Source organism: Melospiza georgiana, chromosome 12 (assembly GCF_028018845.1).
Source record: "Melospiza georgiana isolate bMelGeo1 chromosome 12, bMelGeo1.pri, whole genome shotgun sequence".
Lineage (NCBI taxonomy): Eukaryota > Metazoa > Chordata > Aves > Passeriformes > Passerellidae > Melospiza > Melospiza georgiana.
The window spans coordinates 892,250-912,799 of NC_080441.1; the positions used below are offsets into that span (position 1 = coordinate 892,250).

Below are 20,550 nucleotides of genomic sequence, written 5' to 3' on the forward strand. Positions count from 1 at the left end.
ATGGCTTTCCCTCATGGGGCAATTGTTCATGGCTTTCCCTTCTGGGGCAATTGTTCACGGCTTTCCCTCATGGGGCAATTGCTCGTAGGGCTTTCCCTCATGGGGCAATTGCTCGTGGGGCTTTCCCCTGTGGCCCCTGAGATTCACAGTTTGGAGCCCTGGCTGCTCACTTTGGGGCATTTCCCCACCGATGCCCAGCTGTCCCAGCAAGGCGCTCTGCATTCCCCAGCTGCCCCCATTTCACACTGCCAGCAGCCCCGGGGCTCCCCCGCAGCTGGGGTACCCTCTGCCTGCCCAGGAGCTGCCAAACACAGAGGAGCAGCAAGGAGACAGATTAAAAAGGAACCAATGCCAGCCACAAACGTGGCTGTTTCTTTTTCAGGGATCTCCTGTCCAGGCCCCATAGCAATGTTCAGCACCCTGAGGGTGGCACATCCAAACCAGCGTGTGAGGGGCAAGGGCCCTTTAAAGCTGTGGAAAATCGTGACACCACCTGTTTGCAGAGATTTATTTCATGTGGGTGCAATGCCTCATCCTTAAATCTAATCTTAGGGAGAAGGTGTAGGAAGAATTCCAACTAATTTCATTAATTCCAGATCAGGGGCTGAAAAAAACCCACTCAAACAAAAATTCTGAAAGCTCTTGAATTTGAAAAAACACCCAACTTTTTTCTCCCTTTCCCACATTAAGGCTAGAAGGTTGGGTTGAGACTGGAGCCATTATTTAGATTTGAAAAATCACCCTTCAAAAATACCTGTTCAGTCAAGCGCTGAGAACTGGAAAAACAGAGCTGGCTAAACACAGGTTAGAGTCAGAGTGATGTCCAAGGGATTGCTCACCTCTGGAGTAAGCACAGCACAGCACACCACTTGTGCAGAACAGTAATTAACCTCGGGCTGGTTTTCATGAGCTTTAGGGGGATTCCTTGTGCACACAGCAGCATCACCCACTCCAGGCGTACTACTACAGTCTGGTCCAGGCTGAGCAGACCCTCCACAGCCTGGCAGAAACCCACTGAAGCCAGCCACACCTGCACAGGTTTAATCAGGAGGATTTTATGGCTCCTACTTGAATGTGAAATAAAAACAAAGGGCTCCACTCTGTCCTGCCACTCTCACTTTCCCCGTGTCAGTCAGAGCTGCCTCGTTTGCTGTCACAGCTCCTGCTTTTGGAAAGGAGCACTCTCAGGTGCACACACCCACCCTTTCTCCAGGCCACTGTGTATTTTCCGGCTCAGCAGGTTATCCTGACGTGTGAGAATGTACAGCAAAGCCCCATGGCAGCAGTGGCTGCATGTCCTGCAACAGCTGCAGGGACAGCAGGGACAGGGACACCGTGACCCCTCCATGTGCCAAGAGCCCTCTCAAGCCAACAGCCTGACCTTCAAAACCTGCTGTCCTCGTTAAAAATCACCGTACAGCACGACACTGCCTGTCCTTTCCAACAAGGGCTGCCCGGTGTTTGAAATGCTGATTTTGGTGCTTTCTGAGCACTGGTCCCTGCGCTCAGCGCCCATGGCTCACAGCACAGCTCCTGTGCTGCCAGCCTGGCCAGCGAGAGCCTCGCCACCCTGCAGACATCTCACTACCGCTCCTGCTGCTGTTCAGATCCTCAATGCGTGGATCTGGTTTCCAATAGTACTCAGGAAAGGTTAGAGTTTGTTTTAAATAGCTCAGCCATCTGTCCTGCGGTGCCTGATGGGAGCTGCAGGCACACAAGCAGCCAAAACAGAATTTTTCAAACTGTCAGTTTCTCATTACAAACATTTCAGCTTGAAACAGACCCGTGTCCTTAAAAAGAAAGTTAAGCCTATATATTTCTTGTGCATTATACAAACACTGTGAGTCGTGCTTTAGCAGTTTCCTCGTGTTGTTGGAATTTCATCAATGCAAATATTGGGCCTGAACCTCACCAGCACCAGGCACTTTGCAAACCTCATTTGTGTATTCTGAGGCTTTGAACTAAAAATTACTTATTACAAGCACGACACAGAACCAAGAACCAAAACAGCAGCAAGGAAAACACTTCATGAATGGAAATCAGGCACATGGACCTACATCAGTTCCTAATGTCAGCTGAAGCCCTGGGTTCACCTACTCTAGAAAGTTAAATCAATTTATTCACTTAATTCACAGGATTCACTTTCATAATTAAACGTTCATTTTGAGGGAAATGAGTCGAGGGCACACAAGCCAGCTATGCGCAGCAGCTGATACCCACGATTGCTAATACGCTGCTGGAAAAATAAAAATGTATGAGAAGCAAGCACTGTTTCCTTAGGCAAATGCTGCTCCACATCACACAACCAAGCATGGCCTGGCTGGCACCTACCCCAATGTGAAAATGCTGATTGTGCCCCTAGCACTGCCCTGGAAAACCCCTGGGAGTATCCAAGGAGATGAGAGAGACAACAAATATATATTAATCAGAACAACATACCAAAGTTTATTGATTACTTCAAACAAAAGTTTCTGTAATGAAAAAAGAGCAAGTTGCATTCATAAAAGGTAACATTCACATTCAATTTCCTTGATATAAAGCAACATAAATGTATAAAATTGCATTTAAGTGAAAAAATGTAAGGTTGCAGTCCTTTTTCTTTGCAAGAAGCTGAAAATGTATCTGCTCATTACCTGTATATAATTTACATTTTCTATACACTACATGGTTTTTTAAAAAAATTTATAGCTGGGAAATTGGATAAATGGTGCAGTATTAGGAAAGTTTTTCAACTGTGTGTATACAAATTCAATTTGAAGCTTTTATGCAATTCCAAGTCATTTATAATATTCTCATAATGATTAGGATTAGTTTTTGAGAAGTCGCTATGACTACACCAAGCTCTGCTGTTATCACATAAGAGTTTTAGAGGGAATCTTAATTACTTTCCTTATCTTTCAGTGTCACTAGTCAGTGATAAAACTTCAACAAATTACGATGAGAAAAGCCCAGCCTTTTTTCCTTCAAGTTTCTCCACCGAAAAGCCTGTACTGACCTTTAGTGTACCTGAGGGCACCGTGAGCGCACCAGGGACCCCACCAGAGCATCCCTGTGCCACTGCTGCCACGCCAGCCCTGCTGCCCCACACCTCACAGCCTGACCAGCGCCTCTCCTGGCCCTCTCCAGCCTCAGAAGGGGCTCCTGTGTCCCCTGAGTCACCCACAGCAATTGGAATTCTGGTTTTGCCATTGCTGGGTGACGAGGATCAGCTCTCGTGCAGGACCGGGGCAGCCTGGCTGTCCTGGCACCCAGCCCCACACCAGGGCACTACCTGAAGATCCAAGCCCAAGAAAAACTGCATTTTCCCCAAAAGAGCTGCTATTCAAGAGATTCCACATGAATTCCACCCTGCACACCTTGGGTTTGAATGTTCAGCTATTGCAATGGCTCGTTCCAGCTGGAGACACGACACTTGGAAAGGCCAAGAGAAAGATTTGGTTCTCAGAAGGCTCTGACTTGAGACAGGCAGCAGGAATTATCCTGGTTAAGTGACTATTTGAACAGTTCACACACACGTCAGGTTCCACTGCTCCCACTGACACCAATGGAATCCCAGGGGAACGCTCTGACCCCTGGAGCAGAGCATGACACAAAGCAAACTCAGAAGCAAGGTGTCAAGCTTGGGACCATTCGGGCTTGGAATGGTTCTGAATCACAGGAATGAGGCATTTTAGTGCCCATTTTTCAGAGGTTATGTAAACACAAGTCAGCAACCGTGTATTTAAGGAGAATGGTTAGATTTGGCATATAGAGCACATCTCCACTGTATTCATCACATACTTGATCTGTAGGCACCACATTTCTGCAGGGAAAGCTGAGCACGGGACAAGGGCTGCAAGTCGAACTCTAGGTCTGTGAAATGAGCTAGGAAAATGGGAAAAGCAAACAGAAGCAGGAGATGAGAGCTTTGCCCACGGGCACATGCTGGCAGTGCAGCTCCTGCCCCGCATGCAGCAGGAGCCGAGCGCGGACGCCAGTGCAGAGTGTATGGCACAGTGCTCCTGTCCATCCTTCCATCCATCCCCTCCCGTGCTGGGCGAGGGCAGGGCAGCCCCAGGGACTGTGCACTGCCCTCTCCCACTCAGGTAAGGCCATCCAACCTCCTCACGATGCACCAGAGGATTTGCCAGCAGCCGATCCGCACCAGCCGCAGGCGAACCGCAGGGACGGCAGCCAGAGAGCAAGGCTTGATTCTTCCAACAATTAACAGTCTGCAGTTGATTTGGTGAGGGGAATGTTCTGTCTGTCCCAAATGGTTCTGTTGACACAAAGCTGAGCGAGCAGGAGCCAAACCCAGCAGCAGTGCAGAGCTTGCTGCTTCTGAAAGGAGCCCCAAGCTTCTCCCGCAGCTCCTCGAGGCAGGACTGTCACACCACCCAGCAGGGCACACAGCCTGCTCTGTCACTGCTCATGACTTCACACAACAAAACAAGCTGCTCTTGCCACACATGAAGTATAAGACAAAAAAAAAAAATATTGAGAGTCAGGCATCTCACCTTTGCTGTGCAGAACCTAAAGAGGAAAGTTCCTACTACCATGGTACAGGTAGATTTGAAAAGAACATGCCAATTTAAAAAGAAATGTAAAATGAAATCAGATTCATGTATTCCATTTCAAATTGTCTTCTTTTTTCTTAGTGCAAATAACTCAAGATGCAGTTTCATACACCTGCAGGTTGACAGGCACAGCCCATGTCCCTGGGATCAGCCAAGGACCACACTGTCCCTCACCCTTTACAGTGTTGGAGCCACTGCACAGTGCAGTAATGCAAGCACAGCAGAGGAGCCTGGGCACTGGGGCTCAGAGTCTGGCACAGCCCAGCTTCTGGGATTCCTTTTTCCCCCACAAAGCTTCCTTCCATCACAAACAGCCACAGAACAACCTTTTTTTCACTGTGCAGCAGGAACAAACCCAGCAGCAAACCGCTTGTGAGAGGATGCTCTGGCACTTCCAGCACTGCAGGTCTTCACAGACACCACTGCTGTGGCCAGACCACAGACTGTTTCCAGCTCCATCTGCAGGACACAGGGGCAAAGGTTTCTCCCGAATTCTCAGTGATCCTGCCGTGTCCATCCGGGCACCCGTGGCTGGGGATGGCAGCTGCCAGCGAGGCGGCACAGCCCAGCACCAGCACCAGCACCAGGAGAGGGGCTCCAGGGCTGCATCCACCTCCTGTGTGAGGGCAGCAGCCTCGTCCCAGTGCCTCCAGGGCTGCAGGGGAATGTCACTGGGTTGGAGTCTGTGCTACTTCTTTGGTCAGACAGAGCAGGAGCGTGAGCAGCCCTGCTGCTCCGGGGCAGATCGCAGCGGGCACACAGCCCTGTGTGTGATGGGGCTGGCACTGCACTCCTGCATTCCATCCATGCTGCTGGGGCGAGCTCCCAGCGATGCTGTCCCAGCTCCAATGATGCAGGATTTGGCAGAACTGGTTTTTCTGGGAGGGCAGGGAAGCCTCAAGACCAAAGCCTGACGTGGGGCCAGTGCCCTGGCTGCTCTCCCAAGCAGGCTGCTCGCAGTCCTTGGTGCTATCAAAGGTCACTGCCAGGTTAAAACCGTGGGTTCCTACAGCATGACAACGTTTGTGTGGAGCACTTTAAGGTATCCTGAGAGGATATCTTTCTGCCAGATTAGTAACAGCATCTTCAGCCTTCACATAACCATTCTCTATACGTTTGTATGACACTAACACAGGCAGATCAAAGGGGCCAGCCTGCAAAAATCAGAAGGAAAACAAACATGTATTGCAACTGTTACATTCCCAAACCCGTAAACCTTTCCCTGGGTTATTAAAATAAAATATATAGGAGAAGAAGAATAATTAGGCCATTTCAAAAGTGCCAAATATCATTCACAACCAAGTAACCAGATGATAAATAAATTTCCACAATTTGCAAAATGCTGCATCAAGTCCAAAAGTGGCATCTGCCCCACTGTCCCCTGCAGCTCCTGTGCTGGTGCAGCCACTCCCACACCAGTCTGCAGCAGTGTGTGGTGGTGGAGAGCACCACCTAATGTCGGTGGGGAGGGACTGGCTGCACTGGAGCCGGCAGGGCTGCTGCACTGGAGCTGGCAGGGCTGGCTGCACTGGAGCTGGCAGGGCTGCTGCACTGGAGCTGGCAGGGCTGCTGCACTGGAGCTGGCAGGACTGGCTGCACTGGAGCTGGCAGGGCTGCTGCTGGCCCTGCCATGCCCATAAATCTGACTGCTTTAGCAGCAGGGTGGGCACAGAGGTGCGAGACATTCGTAGATAATCAGGTTTATGTTTGCAGCTCACCACACATAATAACATCTCCCCTAATGCAGGATTGTGAATTCAATTAGGCACTTTTACTTCTCTTATTCTGCTGTTGGCTTACTACAGAGTTCAAAATCAACCCGTAGGAGGATGCTGTGTGTGTGCAGACACACGGACACCCAGACAGGCCTCTGTCCCATGTGCTGACACACACAGACAAGTACATGTGTTTAGTACCCATCTGTGCAGATGAATTAAAACACACTTATTTCTATCTGACAGAGCAGCATGCACCCTAGAGAAAGGGATTCTGGTACCATTCAGATGCAATACTGGAATCATTTTAACAACTGAGATTTCCATCCTTCACTGTAAATGTATCAGCTTTTATAACCAGTGTTAGCACGATTCAGGCTGCACTCTCACATTCAATTTTGCGCTAATATTAGACTGAAGTAGCAGTTAAATTGAAAGATTTGTTTACATTTTGCCAAATACTTGAAAGGATCTGTACAGATATGGGATTCTGAAGAAGCTGGATAGTACATCCCCAAATTAAAATGCATCCCAAGCATTGCATCTCCGTTCCACAAGGACAAGTGCCCCACACCGAGAGCCAAGAGGATTACAAGAACCACGGTTTAATTGATTTGGAGGGGGTTACATTTGGTTAATCAATGCCTTTAAAACCATCCCAATCCTCAGGACAGGGTACCTGTTACAACACATTAGACTCATCTGAGAACGTTCTTAAAAGAAGAGGTCTGACAGAAGGTCTGGCCGACAATGAATCAGGTGCCCTCCTGCTGCTCTGCAACAGCGAGGCAAAGAGACACATAGCACACAGCCCTGAGCCTGACACAGCAACTCTGACAGACAGACACACAGCCCTGAGCCTGACACACAGCCCCTCTGACAGACAGACACACAGCACACAGCCCTGAGCCTGACACACAGCCCCTCTGACAGACAGACACACAGCACAGAGCCCTGAGCCTGCCTGTGACACAGGGCAGGACACACAGCCCCTCTCACACAGAGACACAGCACACAGCCCTGAGCCTGACACACAGCCCCTCTCACAGACAGACACACAGCACAGAGCCTGACACACAGCCCCTCACACAGACAGACACACAGCACAGAGCCCTGAGCCTGCCTGGTCACACAGGTGCCACAGGGCAGGACACACAGCCCCTCTGACAGACAGACACACAGCACAGAGCCCTGAGCCTGACAAACAGCCCCTCTCACAGACACACAGCCCCTCTGACAGACAGACACACAGCACAGAGCCCTGAGCCTGCCTGGTCACACAGGGCAGGACACACAGCCCCTCTGACAGACAGACACACAGCACACAGCCCTGAGCCTGACACACAGCCCCTCTCACACAGAGACACAGCACAGAGCCCTGAGCCTGCCTGGTCACACAGGTGCCACAGGGCAGGACACACAGCCCCTCTGACAGACAGACACACAGCCCCGAGCCTGACACACAGCCCTGAGCCTGACACACAGCCCCTCTCACAGACACACAGCCCCTCTGACAGACACACAGCACAGAGCCCTGAGCCTGACACACAGCCCCTCTCACAGACACACAGCCCCTCTGACAGACAGACACACAGACACGAGCAGGGCAGGACACACAGCACAGCCCCTCTCGCAGGACAGGGCAGCACACCGTGACCAGCACCGGTGGGTTTGCAGTGCCACGGGCATGGGAGGTGCTCAGAAACTGCCCTGCTCCCCAAAGTGTCTGGAGAGTCACACTGCAGGTGATTCTGAGGGAGCAGCAGACATCCCTGTGTCCACACAACTTGTGTTTTACAACAGCCAGTAACGGTGGAGAGCTGAGGGAACCCAGACACCAGGGATGTGCAGCCAGGGTGCTTTGCTGAGGGTGACCCCAGCAGTGCCACGGTCAGCAGGTCCAGGACTGTCCCTTGGTGTGAGGGTTGTGGGCTGTGGCTCGGTCACTCACACAAAGAACAACAGCAGCACTGACAATGGGACAGACTGGGGAGGCTCTCCTAGGCCAGACATGCCTGAGCCATTTGACAATTCACCCAGAGGACAACCAACACTAATTCCACCTTGTCCCACTCCTGCCTGCTCCACTAAGACACAACTGCAGCAGGGAAGGAGAGTGTAACCAGCTTTGTGTGTGCCCACCTCACCTGGAACCCTGAGCACCACCAGCTCACCCACCTGAGCTGCAGCAAGAGACCAAGGGCAAGAGACAGACAAATGTTTAAGCAGAAGATTTAAATTAAGGCAGAAGGTGGGGGAAAGCGAGGTTCTGCTGTGTGAGCACATCTAAAGGGGGGTTTTCAGGAGTTAGGCATTAGAAAGAAGAAAAAAGCAGTGAGCAAGCAACACATTGCGACTCAGAAAGGAAATCACCTTATTCACTCCAAGAAAAGCTGTGATTGCTGGAAGTTTGAGAAAGCATGAAGATAGTGGATGTTCCTGAGGAAGGAAGGCGCTTCGTTACCTAGTTCACAACAGCACAAAAGACAGAAAATTGCAGTACAAGAAAGAGAAAGGCAGAAACCAAGGAAAACACAAATGCGCCTTGCAGTTAAAAAAAAAAACAAACAGAACCAAAAGAAAATAAAAACAACCACCACGTTACCAGACAGAAAATTTAATAAAGGCTGAGCAGAGCTGATGTGCTGTTATAGGACACCAGGGGTGAAACCCTGTCCCACTGGGACCAAGGGCAAATGCCCAACAACCTGGCCTAAGTCTGTCCTCCCCTTCCAGAAGGGACCCTTGGCCCAAGCTGTGGTTCAGGCTCCCATACAATGTCCCTAATTCTGTTTTTCACTGTATGCTTCCCTTGGGACACTGATATTTATTTTATTTCAATATTAAGGCCAGGATTCTTAACAAGGGTTTTGATTTGAATTCATCTACCTGGTCCTAGATGCCTTGACAAATCAGGCAGCTGACTCTGGTGTCTGATGGCTGGCACAGATATCCAGAGCTGGTATCTCCTTCAGGCACTTACAATAAAGCTCTTACTCAAAATGTACATTTAAATATGGCTCAGCCTGTGTTTAGTTTGGGATGCACATCTGAAGAGACTTTTCTAGCTGACACGCACTTTGCTTTGCTAAGTGATTTCACAAGAGCCTTTGTTACACGAATAAAAAGCACTCTTGAATGTGAGTATTGCAAGAGGGGACAGATCTCTGCTCAGCAGCTGAAGGCAAAAATGGGCCACACCTGCCAGGTGAGCTGAGCTGGGCTCAGAAACCCCCAGGTCACCTTGCAGGGCACAGCCCCAAGCTCTCCTATGTCTGCAGCTCAGAGCAACTCACTCCCAGCCTATTCAACAGGGCTGCCCAGCTAGAAACTATTAAATCATACCCAAATGGAAGTTACAGGGACCCTCACAAAACACAACCACAGCTCTGCTGCCATCTCCCCTGTTTTCAGCTTCAGCGATGCCCCATCCCTGGGAGTGTCCAAGGCCAGGATGGGGCCCTGGGCACCCTGACCTAGGGAATGGCACCCCTGCCCTGCCAGGGGGCTGGAACTGGGTGATTTCAGGGAGCCTTCCAACCCAAACGCTCCTGTGACTCCCTCAAGGACCAGGCTGGGGGTTCCTCACTGAGCCCTGCCCATGTGCCCTCAGCTGTGCCCGCAGCAGCCCTGGCACAGAAAAACCCCAGGTGGGACCAGACCTGACCCTGCTCCACTGCCCAGCACCCGGGCACACACAGGGAGCAGCCTGCTTTTCTGACACTACAACAAGCAGCTTTTCTCAGGACAAGATAAAGCGTGTTTGGTGGCCAGTTCAGGCTGGACAAGGCTCATGCTCTGCCCTAGGAGACACCACACTCCCACCCAGGGAAGGCACAGGCTGACTCTCTCCCTGCTGCAGATCTAGGCAGCATTTTTGGAATAACTTTCTGACACTTTTGGCACGTGAAAGAGCAAGGCAAGACTCTAGGAAGCCTTCCTCGAGATGTGAGTGGTACGTGGTATTGTTAAAGGTTCATCTGGTGCCTAAGGGTGAGAACAGTCTGCCTAAAAACACAGTGCAACACATCACCTCGTTCCTTACCTGATGATTTTTCTCTTTTATATTTTTTAAAACTATTAGAAGAATTTCTGGGAAAAGGCTGATAAAGATCAGGAGAATTATTGCCAGCCATGTGGAAACAGAAGTCAGCATATGAGCAAATACAAAATACATTCTTTGCTGCTTCAAGAAAGGCCTGGAAAAGAAAGGATACAAATAAATTCTGGTTAGCATGGGTTTTCCCAGAAGATCAGAACCAAAGCAGACTTCAGGTGAAGCTATTAGCAGTTGTGTCTCCCTTTCAGACAGAGATGGACACAGCACAGAAACACACTGCCCATCCCTCTCCTAACGCATCTCCTCCTCCAGCTGCACTATTTCTGGAAGAGTGTCATGATCCATTTTGCATCTTCCACATCTGTTTCTTTTCAGGGTGGGAAGGGGCTTGAATTTAGCCACCATCACTGATAAATTATTCACCTCATCAAAAACCAGGTCACTTTATTTCAGTGTCAGGCTTTGCTATAGCTTCTGGTTTGGTTTTGATAGTGGAAATCCAGAGTCTCTCAATCACAACAGGTTATTTGCCCCTTCCTCCTTTCCTTGATGAGGGAAAGCAACCAACAGCTGCTTGTGAGAAACACCTTATCAATAACTCATGACAAGGATCCCAAAGCAGTTTTTGCTTACTGTTGGATCAAAAACATTGAGCTATGCAAGGTAAACAGTAGGAAGAGTTTTCAGTAGAAAGCTCAATTGAGCACAGAGATGTGGCTAGATTGCAGACCTGGATCTGTTGGTCAGCAAGAGTTAACTGAGGAGCTAAAGCTTGTGACCCCCACAGAAAATACTGAAATCTGTTCTACATCCTTATTAGCAGGCTGCTGGATCAGGGATCCAGCCAATATCCCATGGCAAAGCACAGGGGTAAAACAGAGATGCTGTGAACATTTACTGCAGCACAGGAAATACAAAAGTGAAATGTTTGTAACGTACTAATGTCACCTGCTTTTGCAACACATTGAACCTACAATCCTGGGTGCACTCAAGTCAATGAGAATTTCTTCATTTCAACACCAGGACCTGACTCTCTCCTGCTTGTCCCAGAGGGCCAGGTCCCCTTGCTCTGCATCTGCCTCACCTGTTCCTTCTGCTTCACTGAGGTTCTTTCCACCACAAGTTGTTTGTCTCTCTCCTCCACATGCACAAACAGACCCTAAAAGGTTCAGTCTAGAACCTCCCACTAAAGGCAAGAGCCTCAAGCAGCAGAAAGGCAAAAACCCCCTGCCCAAGCTGAGCACCTGGATGATGCCCAGGGTGTTCTCTCTTTGAGAACAATCCCTCTGCTGGGCTGAGAGCTCCTCAAACCCCTCTCGTGGTGCACCAGCCCTCCTCCAGCACTGCCTTTTGGGGGGTGTGGGTGTGGGCAGAGGAAGGATCGGGGCTGCACACCCCTGGCACTGCCCTACACACCCCCTGGCACTGCCAGTCTCCAAGGAAGGATCGGGGCTGCACACCCCTGGCACTGCCCTACACACCCCCTGGCACCTGCCCTACACAGCCCTGGCACTGCCAGTCTCCTAGGTAGGAGCAGGCTGCACACACCCCTGGCACTGCCCTACACACCCCTGGCACTGCCCTACACACCCCCTGGCACCTGCCCTACACACCCCCTGGCACTGCCAGTCTCAGGATGCCCTGAGGAGGGGGCGCTGCCCTGCCAGAGCCAGCCCTGGGCACTGCCCTAGCAAAGGGCAGGGGAAAGAAAACGATACTTGCCAAATGACTCCTCCCCAAAAGAATGAGAAAAACACATAGAAAGCAAGGGAGCCCCAAATCACAAAGTGGTTCATCCACGTCCAGAATCGGGTATCTAACGCTAGCTGTGGGAACAAAGAGAGACAAAACAGGCTTTAGATGCACAGTGCATTGCATTTATGTGACATTTCAGACTGGTTTCACATTAAGGCTGAAGGTTCTCCAAACAGCTACCTGTGTGCAAATGGGCACCAGGACAAACACTTTCCATGTCCACGGTCTGGCACAATGCTAGCAGGGAAACAGTGGCATTCTAATTGTAACTGACACTTTTAAATGGAATAAATTTGATGCAACCCCTGATCCTACAGGAAAGAAACATCTAAAGGTTACAGGGACTGTAATTGCCTCTTGTCACCACCTGCTGTCCTGAACCAAACACAAAGGACCTTTTGTAAGGTCTTATGCAAACAGTTTGTTCTGGAAAGCTCCACGAAACAAAATAGATTTGCTATTGTTATTTGACGCGTGTGCTTTTGTGATCACTTTGGCACTCGGCCTTGTCTGAAACAAGGTGGACAAACCCAAATTCTCTATTGCTCCTCTCCTCTTGCTGGAACTGAGCATCAAGAGGTGAAAGCGTGGGGGAGAGTCAACCATAACCAACTGCAGTCCTCAAAAGAGGGGAAAAATAGAAAAATAATTTAAACAGAACAAACACAAAAAAGGAATACATACTTAAGGGCCACAGACCGCACAAAGCAAAGTAAGCAGGTTCTGCCTCTACGGGAGAAGATTTGAGTGTGGTGGGAAATACTCAGACACTATTTCCAGCCCACTCAGCCACGATTTCACAGAGCACAGGAGCCTTGGAAAGGCCAGCAAGGACAGGGAAGGGTGGTGCTGACCTTGAGAGTGACGGTGAACACCAGCACGGTGAAGACAATCGTCCCAAAGGTCCAGTTCCCAAACACCTGCAAAACACACGGGCACTGCCACAGCGTGCTGGCCCTCTGGGGAGGCACAGCACGGGGCCAGGGCCACGAGGGAGCAGGGGAGGCAGGCACAGAGGCACAGAGGCACAGAGGGACACAGGGACAGAGGGACACAGGGACAGGGACGCTCGCAGCTCCGCACGCACCCTGAGCCATGCAGTGCCACACACACACAGGTGACAGAGCTGGGATGTGACAGGGACAGCCTCCTACTAACAGCAATGTCAATGAGGACACAAGGCACTGCACCACCTGCAGCTCAGGGTTTCTTGGCAATTTACTCAGTTTCTGCTTTCTCGCCACACCCATCATCCTCCTCCTCCTCCTCATCTCTCTGCAGTCCCCTTGCACAGGGCACCAGCGGGCACTGGTGCTGTCCCAGCTGGCTGGTTTGTGGGAACTGGGGACTGGGCACACAAAGGAAAGCAGATACTGTCTATCAATCCAGTGATGGCAATGAATGGGAGAGATGCTTACCAAAGGCTGTCAAGTTCTGAATGCATACATTAAAACAGAAAGTGAAATGTAAAAGTTTCCAAAAAATGCAAAAAAATTAAAGTCAATAGGAGTGAAAAACGAGTCAATCAAACATACATGGATATTATGAACAATTGCTGGTAGCAGTTCTTACAGGCATAAGTGTTTACAGAACAGGACATAACCACAGATCTTACTGCAGTGCCACACAGATCTGACCCCTGAAGGCATTTGCAGAGCACATCAGTGCTTCATGTGTCATTCCAATCCAACCAGAATGGCCACAGACACAGCAGAGCACCGATCTGACAATACAGGGGCTTGGCTGCATGTAGCTGGGGCCATGAATGCTGGGAGTGATGCAGTGTATGGATATACACACAGATTTCATCAGCTTTTCTCCAAGTGTTAGCCACTAAAGAGTTTTGGTGTTTTCAGGGGTCACAAGTGATGGTGCAAAGAAGTTTCCCATCAGCCAAGATCTAATAACACACTGCACATTCCCTTGGGGAAAGGGTCCTGAAACCACACAGGCCACCTGAGCAGCTGCCCTGCACTAATGCTTTGCTCTGTACTCAGTTAACCAGCAGAACAAGAAAAAATGAGAAAAAAGGAAAAATAAAAAAACCCTTCATCTTTTTTTCCTCCTCTTTCTGTGCAAGTTAACCCCAGCAGCTCCCACAGCAATGCAAGGGCTCATCCCCACAGCAGAGGCATGAGCAAGGAGGCAGCAGGGACAACGTCCTGGTGCCTCCAGGAGCTGGGGACTTGTGCTGCCTCCAAAACAGGAGCAAAAGGCTTCCCCAGGGACTTGGGCTGGCTCCAAAACAGGAGCAAAAGGCCAGCCCAGCCCTCCCTGGGCAGAGAGGCTGCAAGCACAGCCCCAGGCAGGCCCAGCACACAAGCAGCCCTGCACCACGGCTGCCCTGAGGAGCACCATCCCACCAAGGGGGATGATTCAGCTGCTCACAACCAGCCCAGCACACACTGAATTTTGGGCTGTCCCTGGTGGGAGGACAGACCCTCCCTGGGCCAGTGCCTGGGGCCACAGAGAGCAGGGGAGAGCCCCGTGCAGAGCCCCTGTGCTGATCAGGGCTGTGTGTGAGACTAGTCCTGGTACCTAGTGAGAATAACCAGCTCTGCCCCGTTTCCATGGCGATCTGGAAATGTTTTATTTCAAGCATTTGCTGCAGGATCACACCATAAGCAAGGCTCCACTGTTGGACAAGACTGGAGACACAGCGCACAGCTCAAGCAGAGATTCCCTGCCAGCGTATCAGAGGCAGCACACAACACAAACACTCATCTCCCTCTCTCTGGGGCCGTTACCTTTCCGTTGTCTTCCAAGGAGGAGTTTTGGAAAAGAAAATAAACCCCAAAGAAAAACACGAGTCCTTCAAAGGCGCCCAGGAAGGTCCAGTACAGGAAGGGCCTCCACTGCAGCATGGCATTGTCTGACACCTTCCTGCCAAGAGATGGAGGAACAGCACCATCAGCACCGGCCAGGCTGGGCTGCAGAGCTCCCCACAGCAGGGCTGGGGGCCTGGAGCAAGCCCTGGCAGGAGGAGCCCAGGGGGAACCCACAGAAACACCTGCCAGGACATAAAGAACACCTCTACTGTCAGCTGCTGATCATGAGAAATCACAAGGGGCTCAGCACATGAATTGTTTTGTCTTTCTCCTCTAGGTAAAACTTGGATGAAAAAAGCACAAAGTCAACAGAGGCTGTCCTGAACCTCTCCTGCAGCCCCTGTGCTGCCCATGGTATCTGATATTTTCTGCTAAATTTTAAAAGCAGGGTAAGGCTGAAGAGCAGCTGTATGGGATGCATAAAATCCATGGTGTGTTTCCCTCTTTTTGTGTTGGAAGCACAAAGTCCTTTTTTGAGAAAAGCTCCGCAAGTCCTGCTCCCTGAAGTGGTGTTTTTCTGCACAGGCTGAAAATAACCTCCTGAATTGTATGGTGGGTGTTTTTATCACAGGGGTTGTAGCAGGAGGCTCCTGGCTGAATCCAGGATGGGATCTGGCACGGAGGCAGCAGCAGCAATGGATGGGCTATGAGCAGAGCTCTGCAGGGACCTCACACAGGGCCTGGGGAGTGGAGGGTGGCTGTCAGGGCAGGAGGGAGTTAAAAACAGCTCCCTGCATCATTATCTTTTCAGACTACTTTCTGTAAAGTCCCCGCCTTTTCTGCATTGTTCTCCTTAACTCCTCAAGGAATACATCCCCTTCCAGCAAGATGCACTTTGCAAACCTGTGTGGTGCTGGGCTCCTGTAACTGCATTTCTGAAATGAGATCCTATTGAAACCCACACAGGGTGATGCTGTGACCACGCTCTAACGTGTCACAACTTGGGTCTGAGAAAGGAGCAAGGATAAACCAGACTGGAAGCGTGGGGCACTGCAAGCAGAGAAACACAAGCAGCGTCCTCCCTGTGAGCTCTGTTTTGCACTGCCATCTGTGCCCTGCAGTGCTGGTGGTAAGCAGCTTTCCCAGGGTGAGGATCTGCAGTGCAGCAGCAGCAGCAGCAGCAGCGCAGCGGGCGCTCTGCACCCAGCACAGGCACAGGAATATTCCAGCCATGAATATTCCAACCAGGCTGTTCCCCTGCACACACAGACCCCAGAGAGCACAGAGCCCACAGGGGAAGGCACAGGGGCTGCTGCTCCTGCTCTCTGTCACACTACATTCAATTACCAAGCTATTTAAAAACCCAGACGGTGGCATATTGCCACGGAGTGAAGGAATACAGAGCTGTAATCAATCGTGGCTCTGAGTGTTCACTTCAAACCACCCAAGCCCCTTCCCAGCCACACAGCTCTGGCTGCACGCACTGCTGTTTATACCTAGGGCAATGGTCACACAGGATTTTAGGGACCTGATAATCCCCTTTGCTGTCTCTGCACAGAGATCACCCTTGGCTCGAGCACACACAGCTCCACTGCTGAGGAGCATCACACCAGTGACAGGCACTGCCCAAAGCAGCCCTGACCTGGCTTTGCCCCAGGCTGGGGAATTGGCAACAGGGGTGCACAGAGAGGGGCTTCCCCAGAAAACATCTTCCTTAGCCTCTGCTGAAGGGCTGCCCCAAGCACGTGTGTGGCAGGGCTGGGAGGAAGAGGGAAAGCATCTCTGTTCCCGGGCAAGTTTGGAGCCTCTCCCTGGAGAGAGAAACCAAGGAGAGAAAGCAGCAGGCAAAGCAGAGGGAGACAGTCTGAGCTGTCCTTTCCCTGGGCAGAACACAGCGTGTGGATCAATGAGCAGAGATCCCTGGGTTCTGATAACTTGGCCTTAGAGGGGGAGCCTGGGGGACCACATCCATTTAGACAAGCTGAGAAACCACCTGCCTGAGCTGGGCTTCAGAAACATTCATCCTCCTGGAAATGCATGGATCTGTTTTCCTGCTGAAGGCTGCACCTCCCCTGCCTGCATTACACGCTCCATCACGTGCCTGGCTCAAAGGTAACGTGAATGAACGGCCTGGCCACTCTCACAACCCCATTTTCCTTCTGGATGAACTCCACCTGCAGTTTACCCTTCACAGAGACACAGCAGTGCAGTTTGCCAGACCAGATACTGTCAGGGAGCATAAACAGGCAGCAACAGGCAGTAAACACAAGGCTGCTCAGCCTGAATGCAGAACAGCTGAGCCACAGGGACAGGACTGGCTTTTCCTGCCCTCGGTGGTGATGCCATCCCTGACACAGGGCAGGGACACCTGCTCACACTCCTGCAGCCAGAAACCCAAAGCCCAGGTGGCAGAGGCCAGCCCAGGCCAGCAGTACTCACATGTAGAGCTGAGGGTCCGAGGTCAGGGTGTCAATGCTGATGTGCTGCTCCAGCAGGCTGTAAGCCAGGATGGGCAGCGACGTGAAGCAGATGTTGTACATGGTCAGGTAAGCAGCATCATACAGTGGCTTGGAGGAGGAACAAAGGGTGACGTGAGACAGACAGCAAAGGAAAAGGCCTCTCCACAAAGAAATGAAAGCATACATCACCAGCTCCTGCACACCCTCTGTCACACAGATGCCTCCCTGTGTCACCCAGCACAGCCTCGCTGGATGGAGCTGTGCTCTGTGCAGGGCAGGGGAACAAAGCACCTGCAGAGCCCAGGAACCTGCCCCACTGACAGAAGTTCTGTAACTGGCTGGTCCCACCTGCAGCTCATCCCCCAGAAAAGCAGTACTGAGCAGCCCTTAGCACAGCTCTCCTCTTGCTGCTCCTGGGCTGCTGTTTCTGTTAATACACCTGGTGCCTCCTGTGGCTCTCTAAGGACTACACTGTTTTAGAGGAACCACAGCTTCTTTTTTTTAAAAAGGAAAGTGTTTCTGCCAAAACAAGCAGAGAACTCTCTCTCACCATTCACTCTTCCTGTAACTTTTGAGCCCAAATAGACACAAAAGTCCCTTAAGCTGACACTAAAGCCAAAGCTCTCATCTCCAAGCACATGAACCCACCCACACATGGATCTGCCCCTCTGATGTTTGCTTTGATTAAACAAAGCTCTGGTAACACTCATTGTGTGTCTTTTTTCAAAAGGCATAAGAGAATGAACCGTTCTTCCTTCTGAGTGACATTTTTAATGCACTGAAATTCAGCAGAGGAGACAACATCAGGAAACTGTTCAAGACTTGTTCTTGTAAGAAAAGCAGAAGTAGCAAAATCAGGTGCTGACAAACCAGCCAAACCTTTCTCTCACTACTCCAGGAAGGTGTCCACCTGTGTCTATGGCTGGTGGATGGGAAAGGAAAGAAAGCAGATTGCTCTCTTTGCACTTATGGTTTCAAAATATTATGTTCCAGATCTGGTGCTAGAGCAAGGTGGTAAAGGGACAGGATGCCAAAAGCCAAGTCTCTGATAGGAGACCTCATCCTGCCACTTGCTTTTTAACTTGCCTTTATAGACAAATTAGTGGAAGTTACCTGCTGTGAGAATCCACAAAAGAACTGGTATAAAAACTGTGGTAAAATGAAGCAAAGGTTCTGGGAAAACAAAAGACAAATGGTCAGCAGGGAAGCACTTGACTTCTCGGTCTACACCCAGTAGTTTTTCCTGTTATCAGACATTAGTGTCTGACATGACAACATCAGACAAGGTAGGGCACTTGTTCAATCAAGCACAAAAGCTATCCTGTGAGCAGTTAGTATCTGCAGGAGACACGAGAAGAATGCTCACTTTGCTCTGTTTTCAATGGACAGGCACATGGCAGACACAGCCTGTCCCAGGGAGGGAAAACACAGCCACAGAATATCCCCCACATTAATCCTGTTCATTATTCTATTCTATTGCCAAAGAAATGCACAGGATAAACAAAGATCAGCTGCACACTGGCCCTTACCTTATAGAAGAAATACTGTACAAGGTGTGCTATTCTCACATAATATAAATGCCCGTGTGCTAGTAGCAGTTTTCGTAAGTGTTTAAACTTTGGCACAGCATAGTCGCTGTTCCTGGAGGCCTGGCGTCCTTCCTTGCCCTTGATCCCTGCAGACAGAAGCATGCAAGGGTTAATGCCCAAGGGCTGCACTCTGGATGCTGTCCCCAGGTTTGCTCACATCACTCAAAGGGACAAAGGCTGAGCTTCCCTCTGAGAGCCCCAGGAGACCAAGCACGAACACTTGGTGTGGTTTTGGCTCCACAACACTCAGACCTGCCTCTGGAGGTTCTCAGCTATATTTATTTAGGCTGCTCTGTGATTTCCTGTAAGGGCCTGGTGTGAGAAGGGAGTCTAGGCAAACCTGATGGAAGACAAGGAATTGGTTCCCCTGGGCTGGCCTGCATCTCTCACAGCTCAGTTACTCCCCTGCAGCTGCTCAGCCTCCTGAGCCATCCCCAGAGCTGCTCTGCTCACAAAAGGCACATCCAGATGGGCTGCCCTGGATTCCCTGCATTAGAGGGCACCACAGCATCTCCAACAGCCCCAAATGAAGAACGTGCCCTCTCTCTCCCACTGACCCCTCCTCAGTGGCGTTACAGGAGGCTCCATATCTCAGACACCATCCTGCAGACAGGAGGAGCCTCCAGCTGCTGTGGGTCACGGGACAGTGCAGGCACAGCACACCTGGGCACCAGCCCCCAAACCCCTGCGGGTGCTGTGCTGAGCTGCTGCCACCAGCTGGCACACAGCCTGGCCCTGTCACTGCCCTGCCACCAACCACCAGCTGTCTGCTGCTCGTGCCCCTTCTCCCTGAGCCCCAAGCAAGCGCCACCACTACTCTGGGCACAGAGTTTTGGAACATAACCTGCAGTGTGTCACTGACACAGAGAATGGTGCTGGCACTGGTGAGCAGCAGATGAGGATCTCACCTCTCCCTTCCCCAGTGGGCATGGTAAAACACTGGCACAGGCTGCCCAGAGAGGCTGTGGGTGCCCCATCCCTGGCAACACTCAAGCTCAGGCTGTACACAGCTGAGGAACTGCATGGAGCTGCAGATCTCCCTGCTCACTGCAGGGATGGGACCCTTTAAAGGCCCCTTCCAACCCTCAGTATTCCATGATTCTGTGATCTCAGCATTAATCTGGAGTTAAACTCTGCCTCCAAGGAAAGCAAGAGCAGAGTTCTCACATTTTTCAGTGAGATTGGTTTAGCCACGTGCCATCAGAAACACCAACTGCACCTCAGAAGGGAGCCCCAGGCAGAGCAGACAGGTGTGGGCTGTGAGATGGATGCTCCAGGGACTCTTACCTATCCCAACATGTGCTTCCAGAATCATGCTGACATCATTTGCACCATCCCCTATGGACAGGGTTATCGGGCTTCCTTTCGTGTTCTTCACCATTCGCACAATCTAAGAGATTTACAAAAAAACAGCAGCAGAACCCAAAATTCAGTGAAAAAGCCTCCAGAGACCTTCCCACTGCTCCCCCCAGGACAAGCAATCAGGCTTTTACAGCAGCACTATAGCACCTGGAGAGCTCAGGTTAATAAAAGCCCTCTTTACTTGCTGTGCAGTCACAACCAGAGCAGAAGCCCAACCCAGCTGTGCAGGGCTGAAGGACAGGATTTAAAAACAAACCCCAGATCAACATCCTGCTCTTCCCTTCTG

At 50.8% G+C, this 20,550-nt stretch overlaps 1 protein-coding gene across 2 annotated transcripts in view; it reads right to left on the bottom strand.

Annotated features, from left to right (window-relative positions):
• Positions 1-4,360: 4,360 nt before the first annotated feature.
• The window catches only part of ATP11C (ATPase phospholipid transporting 11C), a 54,346-nt gene continuing 38,156 nt past the window's right edge, over positions 4,361-20,550 (bottom strand). Inside the window, exons 21-30 of one of the 2 annotated variants that reach the window (XM_058032482.1) lie at positions 20,190-20,292; positions 18,843-18,988; positions 18,427-18,486; positions 17,294-17,421; positions 14,834-14,969; positions 12,941-13,006; positions 12,054-12,157; positions 10,317-10,470; positions 8,645-8,735; positions 5,622-5,710 (exon numbers count right to left, since the gene is read on the bottom strand). In XM_058032482.1, the coding sequence (XP_057888465.1) occupies positions 8,646-8,735; positions 10,317-10,470; positions 12,054-12,157; positions 12,941-13,006; positions 14,834-14,969; positions 17,294-17,421; positions 18,427-18,486; positions 18,843-18,988; positions 20,190-20,292 (987 nt within the window). In that variant the 3' untranslated portion in view covers positions 5,622-5,710; position 8,645. Of the gene's footprint in view, positions 5,711-8,644; positions 8,736-10,316; positions 10,471-12,053; positions 12,158-12,940; positions 13,007-14,833; positions 14,970-17,293; positions 17,422-18,426; positions 18,487-18,842; positions 18,989-20,189; positions 20,293-20,550 lie in introns of both variants that reach the window. The other variant, XM_058032481.1, reaches the window with a different exon arrangement.